Source organism: Anabrus simplex, chromosome 1 (assembly GCF_040414725.1).
Source record: "Anabrus simplex isolate iqAnaSimp1 chromosome 1, ASM4041472v1, whole genome shotgun sequence".
Classification (NCBI taxonomy): domain Eukaryota; kingdom Metazoa; phylum Arthropoda; class Insecta; order Orthoptera; family Tettigoniidae; genus Anabrus; species Anabrus simplex.
Genome location: NC_090265.1, coordinates 365,331,488 through 365,346,761, shown reverse-complemented (window position 1 = coordinate 365,346,761; position 15,274 = coordinate 365,331,488). Strand labels below are relative to the sequence as shown.

Here is a 15,274-nt window from a genome sequence, read left to right as displayed (position 1 = left end):
CCAAAAGAAACGCATGCGATACTGGTACGTGTTTATGAAGATCAAGCACTGCCCTTGAAGTGTGTGTGCAAGTGGATCGCCCGTTTTTGAGGAGGCCGGGAAAGTGTTTCTGACAACCCCCGTAGTGGAAGACCGGCGACCACCATCAGTGGTGAAAACATTGAGAAGGTGAGGACATTAATCATGAACAATCAGCGATTTACTGTGCGCATGATAGCAGATGAACTGCAGATTAACTGTGAATCTGTGCGACAAATCGTTACCCAGAAGTTAGGGAAGAGGAAAACGTGTTCTTGTCTTGTGCCACATCACTTGACTGACGATCAGAAGCAGGCACGTTTTCAGGCTTCACAGGACTTTGTTGAAACGGCGGATGCGACACCAAATTTCTGTTTAGTCACTGAGGATGAAACCTGGTGTCTCAGGTACAACCCTGAAACAAAATGGCAAAGCATGGAATGTTGTTCTCCAGGATCCCCTCGTCAGAAAAAGGTCTGAGCCGAAAAGTCACGCATTGAAACGATGCTCATCAACTTTTTTGATAGTCAAGGCATCATCCACAAGGAATTTTCACCTGAGGGAACGACGTTGAATGCTGCACGGTACATTGAAATTTTGACCCGTCTCATGAAACGTCTGTGCAGTGTACGACCCCAGTACGCACAACAAGGTTCATTTTTTTTTGTCCATGACAACGCTTGCCCACACAGCCAATATCATCAAACTGTTCATGGCAAAAAAAGGGGGTGGTGCAACTTGAACATCCCCCATACTCGCCAGATCTCAATCCTCCAGACTTCTTTCTATTCCCACAACTCAAACTCGCTTTGAAAGAAAAGAGATTTGATGATATTCCTGACATCCAACGAAACGTGACTAGGCTTTTGAACACCATACCAAAAGAAGCCTTCTTGCAAAGTTTCCAGGACATGTATCACCGATCTCAGCAATGCATAGTTATGGGAGGGGACTATTTCGAAGGACAGTAAGGTCACTGTCGTGCAGTGTTCATCTATGTTGATAGTACAGGACTATTCACCGAACTTTATTGTTACAGGTTGTATTAATAATTTTCAGAGGAATCCTATATTCTTCCAAGACATGCCACATAACTTTTCTGTGAACTGGGTCAAAGGCCTTCTCAGAGTCAATAAAGGTCAAGTACAGTGTATTCTGCCCTTCGCCACTCTGTTCAATTATTATGCGGAATGTGTTGATAAGGTCGATGCAGCTTCATTGTTTAAGAAACTCTGCTTTCTTCTCCCTCAGACATGTTTTCACAGAGTCCATATTATCCTTGAGAACATTCTGCTTGTTACGGACAAGAGAGTGATGCTCTGCTATTTGTTACAGCTGCTACCGTATGAACCCCATTTTGGACAAACTCTTTTTTTCCAGTCTTTCCGCTATGAGTGCAAAATTATCGGTCCCTGTCACTTGCCCATTATTCTTTTGCTTGAAAGCTATTTTGATTTGAGCACAACTGTGTAGCTTATACTGATAACACTGGTCACTTTCTGTTAAGGATTTTTGAGAAATGGTCTCTCGCCCTCCCGAGTTGGTTTCGCAGTGTTGCCAGCAGACTTCTGTCCTTGCATCTCACTGGCTTGTTCGTACTGCTCTCTTCTATAACACTTTAGTGGTGCTATACAGTTCTTTGGTATCCCCCTTTCATTAGCAAGCTGTGCCCACTGGGCCCATTCGTCGATCTGTCCCTCCCTCCATCCGTCTGTCCGTCCATCGTTGGCAGCAGATTTACTGGCACATAAGAGAACTTCTGTGGGACTACATTCTGGCACCTCAGGATCTCTGAAAACCATAAAAGTAGTTAGTGGGACATAAAGCCAATATTATTATTATTATTATTATTATTATTATTATTATTATTATTATTATTATTATTATTATTATTATTATTATTATTATTATTATTATTCTCTGTACTGAGCAGTCAATGGCAGTGTATTCTGTTTGTGCAAGGACTTTATAATCCTTGTTGTGTTCATGTTTAGTTAGGCTTATATGTCCTTTCTGCAGTTTATTAAGTTCCATGTATTTTCAGTCATCCCATCTTTCCTAGTTTTTAAAAATAAGTACAAATTGACTAGTTTCACAGTAGATGTTCTTAATCTGGTTCCATTTAGCTTCTATACCATCATCCTGTATTTCTTGGAGTGCCTCAAAGCAATTCCTAAGTTGTATACAAAATTCTTCTTGCTTTGCTTGAGTTGGTTTCCTCCAGCCAAATTGTTCATTCTGTTGTTCAATTGGCTGTTGGTGGTCATGATCTTCAATCAAAATTCTGCGACAACTAGCTGATTGTCACTGCTAATGTCATCACTCTTCTTGTTCCTCACATTCAACAATGACCTTCCTAAATTTTGCTGTTTCCTTTTTATTAACTGCAAAAGGAGGGTTGCCTCATCTGCCAATTTCAGCATACCAAAGGTCTCTTTCTCCATCAAAACTGCTGTTGAGGACTTCAGGGTTCCTGTAGGGCCTTCACAGTTATTGTAGTGGTCCCGGGGCCCACAATGTTCCCAGTGCACTTCACCCCTTCAGGTCATCCTCTGCTTCATGCCATTGTTCATGTTCCATCATGTGGACAAGGGGCTGGTCTTATGGAAGCTTTAAAAATCATAAATTTGTAATTATTGGTATTTAGGCTATGATAAACTCTCTGAACATGCCTTCTTACTGAACACTTCATAAATAATGATACTCAGGCTTCCTTCTTATAACATATTCTTATCGTTACCTTGAACAGCATTAAGACTTCAAAAAAGGCTTTCACGGCCGCAGATCTTATAATCACAGCAATAGAACCAGCTTTTGGGTGGTTAGGCCGTGTGCATAATGCAGAGTTTCGTCCAGACGTGCCATTTGGACTCATCAGCTGGAATGGCACGCCCCTCCAGGACTCTGCATAGCAGAGGCAGACCAAACTGTGTGGCCCCGCCGAGTTAGCAAATCAAGTTTGCTAACCTGCTAAAGGAGAAAAGATTTCTCCGTTCAAAAAAATGCTCCCCCATTGGAGATACAACATCAAAAAAGGCTTTCACGGCCGCAGATCTTATAATCACAGCAATAGAACCAGCTTTTGGGTGGTTAGGCCGTGTGCATAATGCAGAGTTTCGTCCAGACGTGCCATTTGGACTCATCAGCTGGAATGGCACGCCCCTCCAGGACTCTGCATAGCAGAGGCAGACCAAACTGTGTGGCCCCGCCGAGTTAGCAAATCAAGTTTGCTAACCTGCTAAAGGAGAAAAGATTTCTCCGTTCAAAAAAATGCTCCCCCATTGGAGATACAACATCAAAAAAGGCTTTCACGGCCGCAGATCTTATAATCACAGCAATAGAACCAGCTTTTGGGTGGTTAGGCCATGTGCATAATGCAGAGTTTCGTCCAGACGTGCCATTTGGACTCATCAGCTGGAATGGCACGCCCCTCCAGGACTCTGCATAGCAGAGGCAGACCAAACTGTGTGGCCCCGCCGAGTTAGCAAATCAAGTTTGCTAACCTGCTAAAGGAGTGCACACGGCCTAACCACCCAAAAGCTGGTTCTATTGCTGTGATTATAGCATTAAGACTGTTGCCCTTAGATATTGAAATTGACAGCATTTGATAAAATAGGTGAAATTAATGGCTGTTCGTTATATTCCATTTTATTGAAATTTCCCTTGAATTTTGCTTTTGTCCATACAAATCATGTCATTTATACAGTAAGATAGGAGCATGGATAGGTGCTCATAATAGGATAAACACAATGATAAGTCAGCATTGGAAGAGGAGGCTGGGTCAAACTCCAAAACACAAATGGACGATGACAATTTCCACATCTTTCTATACTGCCGTTCCTAATCTTTTATCACCTGTATTCATCTTTATCTTAATGTCTCTTTCCTGTACTTATTCTTATCCAGCTTTCTTCTTAAACTACACTTTCAACATCACGATTGAAAATCAGTCAAGATGGCCCTTAGTGATTGTTAAAGCCTGCCCTCCTGATGAAACTGGGGAGCAGAAATGAGCTCATTGGGGGAGTGAGAAGAAATGGATGTAGAAGAACTTTTATTGGTGAGGAGAGAACCCATGAATTCAAAGACGGTCCTTGTTCCTTTGTGTTCTTATGTTTGTCTTTGTCTCCTCTTTCCATTGCTTCCTCTTCCCACACTAGCTGTCATTCTTACATACAAGTTATAGTTTTCTCAGTCTGTCAAAAACACAGGTATGGTTATAGTGATACATTTCATGTTTTCAACAGACTGAAAAACTATAAGTTGTGTTAACTGATTTGACACTGAAAATCCAAGACGACCGTGAATGCAAGACGAGTTATTAGTCATCCACAATATAGCAACCCGTATGCAGGAAGCACAAAATAGGAAAAATTACTCCATGATGGTCACCAACCTTCTGTGAGGAGATGGCACCAGAAGAGGGAAAGAGTGATTAAGAAGAAAAAGCAGTTAGCTGCATTGCAAAATATTATGTCTATTAAAGGAGGATTGGTAGCTGTTTTAAACAAAATAATAATGCCCAGGAATGATTAAATTTTCAGTTAATGAGAAATGCTATGAAGTATAAGTCAGTAGAGAAAAAAAAAAAAAAAGGACTTGGAGGACTTGCAGAAGTATTTAGTCAGCAGTATATAAGGATAGTTGGACATAAGGATAATGTCCAGGTAGAGGTGATAACTAATGCTAGAATAGTATTGAAATTTACTTATCATAATGAGGAGATTTACAAAAAGATTCAAATTTGAAGGCTAGAAAAGCAGCTGGAATTGATAAGATTTCTGGGGTTTACTGAATTTTATGGGTTCGGATATAATGTCATGTTTCCTTGAAGCAGTTATACCAAATTTTGCTGTGTACGAAGGAAAGGGTGATGAACATAAAGCTTAGGTCAGTCATTTTGAAATGTTTTGCATATAAGCTCTGAAAAGCACTCTTTCTGATTATATTAGACATGTTTGTAAAATTACTAACTAGTTTGATAGAAGATTCAACTTGTAGATTCCAGCAAGATATACCAGATATTTAAGATTCAGGAGGTCAGATGGACTGCATTGCTATTGACCTATCCAAGGCTTTTGGTAGGGTAGAAAATGGGATACTACTGATGAAAATGAGGGCTATTGGACTCGACAACACACCTTCAACTCAATGTCCTATGACATCATAACAGAGTGCCCCACTGCCCAGTATTCCAGAGCAGGTACTTTGCTGACGATAACATTAGCAGTGCCGACCCACAGCATTTATGATAATTGTTGTTTATCCTTGAGCAAATTAACCTTACACTAATATTGACATAAATATACCATGCAATCGTTTCAAAACTTCCCACTGTGATAAATAAATGTAATGTTTCTTACTTTTTTTTTTGTGTGTCCTTATTGAGGAAAATTACATCAATTTAGTGGTGGTACATAAAATTTAATCAAAAACGGTTACTTTGATAAATGTTCAAGTCCTTTGAAATAGTATAAGAAAAGACTAGGTAAAGAATTGATTAACTTTATAATTACCAAAAATTACCAAAATCTTATTCTTACAATTCTACTAGCAACAGGTATTTTTCCCTTAATATTAAATGGAAAAGATGACTGAATATAGTGAATTAATACATTTTAGAATCCCATCTCATTCCTTCATATTACAATACACAACCTGACACGGCACTCTAATTACACCTGTCTGCTGCTGCAATTTGATAAACAACTGTCACGATGCCCACCCGCTGGCACAGAATATGCCAACTACACTCTCTGCCCATGTTCTCTTGAGTGGAGGTTGCATGAATTAGACAAAAGAGTGATTGAACGGGTGACTAATACAATACTTTTTAATTTTCTTGCTCAGTGCATCAAGTTCTTGTACTTCTTTGCTGTTTGTTCCCCAGACCACCATATCATCTGCAAATAGTAATAACTTCATCTCCCTTTTCCCATATGCTTCCTTTGTTTCCTTAAAAATTACCATTAGAAGAAAGAGAGGTGACAGCACATGTCTCTGTCTTAGTCCAGTTTAATTTCTAAACCATTCTGTCTGCCCAAACTGAGTGTGTATGCTGCTGACACAGTTTTTATACTTTGCTTGCACCATTCTTACAGTTTGTGTATCCAGTCTCTTTCTGACCATGGTTTCCCACACCTTCTCCCTAGGAACACTATCATATGCCTTCATTCCCTTTCCCTGGTGTTCTGGCATACGTTTCTGTTTCCATATGCACTTTAACAATCTGTACACCTGTTGCAGTCCAACAGGTCCAGCAGCCTTTATCATTTCCACACTATTTTCATCCATCCCTAGTACCTCCCCTTTTTTGATTTAACGGACTGTTAATTCCACCTCTAAAATGGTTATATCATCTACTGTTGAGTCATCACACTGTATTACTACAGTTTCCTCTGCACCATTTCTCACATTCAGCAGTTTATAAAAATACTCCTATCTTCTCTTTATTTCTTTGGGATGCTTTATCAACTTTCCACCTTCTGCTTTCATTGGCTTTGTATAAATGCTTTCTGTCCTATTACTTTGTGTAATTCCATACAGGATTCTTTTAATGGCAGCTCCATCTGTTTCCATCTTTTGTGTAAATTTTTCCCAACTTCTGTTATCAATTTACATTTCTGTTTATTATCGAGGCACTTCCTTTTGCTTTCTTTTTTAAAATCTCTATTCCATTCTTGCCATGCTTTCTTCTTTTCTTTCAGTGCTTTTCTCACCTTCTCATTCCACCATGATGTCTCCTTTACTTTCACTCTTATCAATGTTTTATCACAGGCACTCTGCACCACTTACAGATGCCCTTTTGAAGTTGGACCATTCATCTTCCACATTTCCTACTTCAGTAACTGGAATTTGTTGTTTCAATCTTTCCAGAAAATCTTCCTGTACATTCTTATCTCTTAATTTTCACACTTTTATTTTACTATACCTTATCTCCTTCAATTTTTCCATTTTCCCCACTCTTAACTTTTCTGTTATAACTCTGTGAGCTCCATAAAATGCTTCTCCTGGTAAAGCTGTTACACATCCATCAACTGTGTGATTTGTCCTTTCTATCAGTTAGTAATCAATTACTGATTTTATTCTTCTGTCACCCCAGCCATATCTAATTTTGCTGTTTTTATTCCAAAACCGTGTCTTGCCCTTAATCATGCCATTCGTCTCATAAACTCACCTAGTTTCTCTCATTCATTCCTTTTCCCATATCCATATAGTACGATTACTTCTTCCTTTCCTTGTCTTTCATTTCTCACCTGTGCATTTAAGTCTCCCTTTATATTCACTTCCACATCAGTTATTTCTTTTTCTAGTTTCTCCAGGAATTCCTCAATATTGTCCCCTTTGTGCCCTGTCTGTGGTACCTACACTTGTATGAAGTCCTTCACTTTGTTCCTCATTCTGACTTTAGTTTTAATCATCCTATCGCTGATGTACTCGATCATATCCACATACTCCTCTAGCTGTTTTGAAATTATCAGGTCCACTCCATATTTTGCCTCTCGGCTACCACACCATTATAGTGTATATCCTTTCCTTATTCTCTTCTTTCCTTTTCCCTTCCATTTAACTTTGCTCAACCCCATCATTTCTATACCCTTCTATACCTTAAAATGCACCAATTCTTCTGCCTTTCCTGTCAGAGTCATAAGGTTGATTATGCCCACCTTCATGATGATATGACACTGTATAGAGTAATAAATAAGTTACGGGGCTGTGAGCAACTGCAAAAAGACCTCAGTAAAGTTATAAAACGGGCAATAAATGAGGTGAAAAGCCAGGTTGTAAGTTTCACCAGGAGGAAAAGTCCTCTCATTTTTAATTACTGTGTTAATGGAGAGGAAGTATGTAGGTGTTAATACCTGTATAATGAAAGATCTTGATTGGGGTAATCACATTAACCTTCTCACTGCTGAGTTTTGATGACCAGCTGAGCCCTATGGGCCGGGTTTTTTTAAGGAAGAAGCACTTTGACAGATACATATTTACTGATAATATTAATGGAATGCTTATCGTCCCCTTAGTCCTGCAGCCCAATACGATGTGGGAGATGAAGTGAGATGATATTTTTACACCATATTTTACAACCCGATGCCCTTCCCGACGCAAACCCCAGTTGAGAAGATAATGAATATGAAATGAATGATGATGGTGAATGAAACTGGGTACAGAAGTGGAAGGAATCGGCTGTGGCTTATGAATAGGAACTGTCTCGGAAATTACTTGGGAGTGCAAAAGGGAAACCACAAAGAAAAGAAATTCTCAAGACAGCTGTCGATGACGTTCGAACCCTTTCACCTGCCGAGTGCAGAGCTTGGCTCCATAGCCGTAGCATGTTAATACGCGTGGCTACTCCGCTCGGTGATACTATTACTGAAATATAGTATAAAATTCTTATCCAAGAACTGGTAATATCAAAATCATTTACATTTGGGAAAAAATAATTTATCTGAGGAAGGGGTGACCATTCTGCATAAGACTCATCATTACTACTTTGTCTTGCACTTTCTTGTAGTTCAATGTCGCCTCTTAGATATCCTCCACCTTCATTATCAAAATATAGCTCTCCAGAATCACTATTTATGAGGAAACATTCAATTTTTTTGTCAACAAGAGATGAATGTACACTTCAAGATGCCATGATGGCTACACGCTGGCTACACATAAGCGGGAAAGGTGTTCCACTCCAACGAAGCTGAAATAACACCAGACTGCTTTCAAAACACGCGAAATGCAGTGGTATATCTGCAGTACAGAACTTCTCTGAGCATTTCCATGGAATTTCAAAGCATGACATTATATCACGTTCATTTGTGAGATCAGTGAAGTACACACGGCACCAAAACGTATATATACGGGTTTGGCGGACGTGGGACGACATTCAAAAATATATATATACGGGTTTGGCAGTGATTGGGTTAATGAGATTGTAAATAAATGTTACAAATCCCTTTGTATGATTATGAGATTATTTAAGTGTTTGTAGTAAGGATGTAAAGGACATATAAGTCACTGGTAAGACCCCAATTAGGGTATGGTTCCAGTCTATGGGACCCTCATCAGGATTACTTTTTTCTGAGAAATGGAAAAGATCCAAAGAAAAACAGCACAATTTGTTCCGGATGATTTCTGACAAAAGAATAGTGTTATGAAAATTTGGCAAACTTTGGGCTGGGGAGAGTGGTGGTGTGTTGGTGGTGATTTTTTGTTTGAAGAGGAAGTACAACTAGGTAACCATCCTCTTGGGCTGGGAAGACTTGGGTGTAAGGAGAAAGCAGCTCGCCTAAACAGTATGTTCTGAGCTGCCAGTGGAGAGATGGCATGGAAAGACACTGGCAGACAAATAAGCATGACTGGAGTTTTTTTAAATGCTGGAATTGAAGATGACAAATTGGGGCCAATATTTATACATAGGATGAGGAATTAGGGATTGTCATAATTTACCAAGGGAGTTTTTCAATAAATTTCAATAAATTTTGAAGTTCTTTGAAATAATTTAAGAAAAGACCAGGTAAAGAATTGATTAACAATTATTGATAAGAGAATCAGCCACCTGGAAAACACCCAAAACCCAGATCAGTGTTCATTTATTGAAGAAAATAAACCTAATCACATTAATTGTGTTGATCCAATTTGTTTTTAAGATGTGTATTTCTAGTGAGGGAATTGAGCTCAATGGAACTCGAGTAGATTGTGTGAGATGGGTTGAGTTTCTTTCAATACTTTTTTCAGAAAGTTTTCTGCTGTTCACCAGGGTTTATTGATTAAAATGTCCAGTAGTTTTTGTATTATAACTATGAAACAATGTTTTAGCTGGTAATTATTGCAGTGAATAAACTAGATGCAGTATTATATGTGTATAGGCATTGATACATGACGACAATCTACATACTGGTTTTTCAAAACTGGTTGAGTTATTAAACAAAGACGGCTCCTTTGCAAGTTATGTTCATGGCATAGCTTTGCCAGTGCTACAATATCATAACACACTCCTTTGTTCATAGATAAAATCATCAGCCCTGTTGTTTGGTGGATACAGGTATTTTTAAAAGGGAACTTCTTAAAAAAATTTTTTTTTTGCTAGTTTCTTTACGTCGCACCGACACAGATAGGTCTTATGACGATGATGGGATAGGGAAGGGCTAGGAGTGGGAAGGAAGCGGCCATGGCCTTAATTAAGGTACAGCCCCAGCATTTGCCTGGTGTGAAAATGGGAAACCACGGAAAACCATTTTCAGGGCTGCTGACAGTGGGTTCGAACCTACTATCTCCCAAATACTGGATACTGGCCGGACTTAAGCGACTGCAGCTATCGAACTTGGTACTTTTAAAAATCATGGAGCAAATAGACTACACAGTAAGGGTTGTGTAGCTGTAAGTGTGAATTCCAGAGATGGTGGTTTGAATTTCACTGTTGGCTGCCTTAAAATGGGTTCCTGTGGTTTCCTGTTTTCACACCAGATCTATGTACCTTAAGTAAGACCTTAGTTGCTTCTTTTCTGGTCCTAGCACTTTCCATCCCAGTAGCGCTGAAAACATGCATATTTTCATGCAGTGTTAAACCACTAGCCAAAAAAAAAGAAAAGGCATAGGTTAAAATGACTTAAAACTCTCTCTTGTAGATCTTTTGGTTGGTCGTGACCCTCTGGATTCTACTACTGTTGATAATGAGCTCTCTCCTATCTGTTTGGAAGACATACCAAGTGTTGATGGACTACGTGTTGGTATTCCTGTGGAGTATCACTGTCCAGGTCTATCTGAAGAAGTATTAGTTGCATGGTCAAAGGTAGCAGATATGTTGGAAGAAGGTGGAGCCACAGTAGTCCAGGTAAACTGTTCAACTAACTGATACTATTTACTTTTTAATGCAATTTTTGCCCTCCCACTGTATTGGATGATTCAGAAGTTATGCTAAAATAATGCAAGGATGGAAACTGTCCAGCTCTTTGGCTGAATGGTCAGCATAGTGGTCTTCGGTTCAAATGAACCCGGGTTCCATTCCTGCCCGGGATGGAAATTTCAACTGTTTCTAGTTAATTCCTCAAGTTTGGGGCTGGCTATTTTTGTTTGTCTTAATACTCATCTCATTTACTTAAAATATATTGCACTACAAACCACCACAGAAACATGCGTTATTGAAGACATCCCTTCACATAGGATTAGTATCAAGAAGGGCATTCAGCTGTAAAACTGGGCTAAATTCGTACAAAGTGCTGACTGGAGATAATTGGGAAAAGGCCATGAAGAAGAATGTAAGGATGGAAACTCACCTTCTAGACAAAGTCAATCTACAGTCGGTCAGTAACACAAGAAGCAACATACAGTTCATGTGGAAAGAAGTGGAAAGAAATCAACTCAGTATTACAGGTGAAAGTTAAATCGATATTTGTACACACAGTGAGTCTTAGGAACTTTGATGGACACATCAGAGCCTGTTCACCAGGGTTGGTTGATATCCACATCCATTAGTTCCATTTTTGATCACTTGAAAATAAGATATGCTTAGCTGGGGCTTCAGTAGCGCAGAACTTGCCTCACAAGGCTCAGTTGCCTGAACTTTTAGACACTCCCAATAAGCCTTTTGATGCTCGGCAATGATGATTTTGAATTATCTGGAATTCTGACTAGCCATGTTTTTAAAAATCTTGAATACATTTTTAACATCCCCATCCAACAGATGAATCATCAGCATCATATGCGTTCACTCCATATGAACACTGCAGAGAGATTTGGAATTGAATCCATACTTTTGGCACTCAGTGTAGTGATTAGAAATGACAGTGTTTTAAAAAGGGTGTTCAGAACACTGCGCTTGGATCTGTATGCAACACTGAGTTGAAAACAGTTTTCAAACATTCTCTGCTGGGCTGAGTGGCTCAGATGGTTGAGGTGCTGGCCTTCTGACCCTAACTTGGCAGGTTCGATCTTGGCTCAGTCCGATGGTATTTGAAGGGGCTCATATATGTCAGCCTTGTGTCGGTAGATTTACTGCCTCATTAAAGAACTCCTGCGGGACAAAATTCCAGCACCTCAGCGTCTCGAAAAACCGTAAAAGTAGTTAGAGGGACACAAAGCAAATAAAATTATTAGCAAACATTCTCTGATCATTTCTCATTGTCTGTTGACTGGCATCTGTAATAGGACTATGGTAAGTTCATTAAAGAACCAAACTCAGCGAGATGCATACAAATGTGCAAGGAGAAAACAATATGATCAAAAAATAACCATGTGGTTCAGGTCTTCCAAGTTGACACTCTATAGGCGACCTGCTCATTTGTGAGGATGGGGTCCTACCTAAGATGAATTCTAATGTTGAAGACGACACAACACCCAGGCCCTGAGCCAGAGGAATTAACCACTGGAGGTTAAAATCTCTGACCCGACTGGGAATTCAACCTTGGACCAAAGGTCAGCATGCTAACCATTTAGCCATGGAGCTGGACATCATGTATGATGGTATAATCACACAAATCGGAGGTGATTTTTAAGTTAACATTCACATCTACATTAAATGGTTTGTTTGTGTGTTTAGCTTTACATTTTGTATAATCACTTCTGGATCATTTTTATTGTTATCTATAAAGTTGGCACAATTGGATGTCATTAAAAATGTATTTAGTTCAAAATATCTGAGTGAAACTTTGTGAATTTGTTGAAGGTATCCATGCCTCATACACAAGCATCAATTGCTTGTTACTCTGTACTCAACCAGTGTGAAGTAGCCAGCAACATGGCCCGCTATGATGGCATAGAATTTGGTTTGCGACCACCAGAAAATAAATCAACTGAGGAGTTGTATGCAGCATCCCGTAGCCAGGGATTTGGCCAAGTGGTACGGAGTCGAATTCTGGCTGGAAACTACTTTCTTCTCAGTAGGTAAATTACATTCACTGATTAAAAGTGTACTCAAAATGCAGAGTTTTAACTGAAGTTTGGGTAATGTTATTGAGACTTTTTCCAAAATGAAACCAAGAATTACAGCTGAGAGGATTCGTCACGCTAACTATGCATCACAGTTAAATTGAAATAATAAATATGGTAGTTCAACCTGTATTGAATAGGTTGAACTACCATATTTATTATTTCATTTTAACTTTGATACTTTTCAATACGGAACAATGAAATTGTTATCTTTAAACTATGCATCACCTCATAATCTGCAGGCCTTCTGGCTGAGCAGTGGTTACTAGGTAGGCCAAGGCTTTTGCCCGTAACCACACAACTGTGGTAATGGCTCTTACCCAAGTTGGAAATCACATTTCTTCCACAAGGGATGACAAATAACATTTTCAAGGCTAGGAAAAATGTTATCGTACTGTACTAAGCGGTAATAGCGAAAATTTGTGATGAAGTAGGTTTGTTTTTCCTAATCCAGATATAAGCTACTCTATCACGTGACAAATATTTGTTACACTTCACTGTACCAGTCAACACAAAATAAATTTCTAACTTCTGAATGGAATGCGAAATAGAAGCTGTAGGCTCACTGTGTTATTCAGCAATCTCGCTGTTAAGCGGCAAGTAAACTGAGCACTCCCGAGGCTAATGGCTTGCTTCCCAAAAGTGGAACGTATCGTGTGAAGTTCAGGAATGTAAGGCCTTTTTCCATAATCATGCAACTGTCGCAGCGGCTCTTACTGAGAAATCACGTTTCTTTCACAAGGGATGACAAATAACATTTTCAGGGCTAGGAAAAATGTGATCATACTAAGCGGTAATAGCAAAAATTCGTGGAGCGATAAATGAGATATTTTTATACAGATTTAATCAATGAGAATCAGGACTTCGAATTTACAATGTGTTAAGCGGGAAAACATGTTAATGAGGAACACACGAACTAGGTTTCACTGTACATGCAAACAATCTGGAATGAAGGCTAAATAAACATGTGCTTAAGGAAACAATAGGAAGACATGCAAACACAATATACAGGATCAGCTGCTATGGGATAATCACTTCCTAATAGTTACGCAGTAGTACTAATTTCACTCCATCCCACTGGCGGGTATTTTAGGTGATCTGCTCATGGCATCCAGTCGCCTCACAGCTCCTACATCCCTCTAGGAAAAGCTCTATGACAGCTTACTCTAATATGAACATCAGTGAGAAGACAATAAAATAGGTGGAGTACATACACTATGTTGCTCGAATATCCATAGCTTTCAATTCATGAACATCATAGCACTCTACAGTTCAGAAGACGGTATCACAAAAATCCCGGCTCCTAGGCGCAGTCTTAACAAACGTGATTTCTATAACACTCGACCGGGTGAGTTGGCCGTGCGGTTAGGAGCGCGCAGCTGAGAGCTCGCATCCTGGAGATAGTGGGTTCGAACCCCACTGTCGGCAGCCCTGAAGATGGTTTTCTATGGTTTCCTATTTTCACACCAGGCAAATGCTGGGGCTGTACCTTAATTAAGGCCACGGCCGCTTCCTTCCCGTTCCTAGGCCTTCCCTGTCCCATCGTCGCCATAAGACCTATCTGTGTCGGTGCGACGTAAAGCAACTAGCAAAAAAAAAAAAAATATATATAACACTCGAGAAGTAGCTTATTTCTATTCGGGCATCTTCCAGCACGTGGGTAACTATTACCGCAATGTCTTCCGTAAAAATTGTTTACTGTCAGCTCAACGGTTCTCAACAAGAATCCGTTACCAGCTCGGCATCTTCCAATGAGCAGACGAAATGTGTATAACTTCCTTCAACAGGTTACGTGGTTGAGTTTCGACCTAACACGAAGTTACAAACTATTTGATCAGCATGTACCACTTTCCCACAAGATATACACAGTACTTAATATTAGACAGCGATTTTATCATAATTTTAAAATATTGCCTACAAGAACATGTCCTGATTGCACTACAAAATACAGTAGAAGTCCGCTATAACGAGTACGGCATATAACGAGAACCCCGTTTTAACGTCCAATATTTTCTGTCCCTTCAAAATTCCTATATTAAACTGTGTATCATCCTTCAGTTACAGCGAGAGCCCTATCACTGTTGCATTTGTTATTACGAGTGATTACGCGTGCACAATTTTTCCGGTACCGATATTGATGCACCTAGCCATTATATTGCATGCGATCGATCATCTTTGGTATCGTTTCCTCGCTATATCCACTAGTGTACTCTCTTGTCGACATTCAAAGGCGATGTTGGAGTCGATTTGTAATACCTGTTGACTGCTGTTTCACAAAGCAAAATCGAAATATAAGAGAACAGGTTTCTTAATAAATGCAGCCTACGCAGTGACC

General features: G+C 39.5%; 1 protein-coding gene across 1 annotated transcript in view; it reads left to right on the top strand.

Annotated features, from left to right (window-relative positions):
• GatA (glutamyl-tRNA(Gln) amidotransferase subunit A, mitochondrial) overlaps positions 1-15,274 on the top strand; it is an 83,560-nt gene that overhangs the window by 32,005 nt on the left and 36,281 nt on the right. The window contains exons 6-7 of the mRNA XM_067142908.2: positions 10,641-10,846; positions 12,677-12,894. Of these exons, the coding sequence (XP_066999009.2) occupies positions 10,641-10,846; positions 12,677-12,894 (424 nt within the window). The remainder of the gene's footprint in view (positions 1-10,640; positions 10,847-12,676; positions 12,895-15,274) is intronic.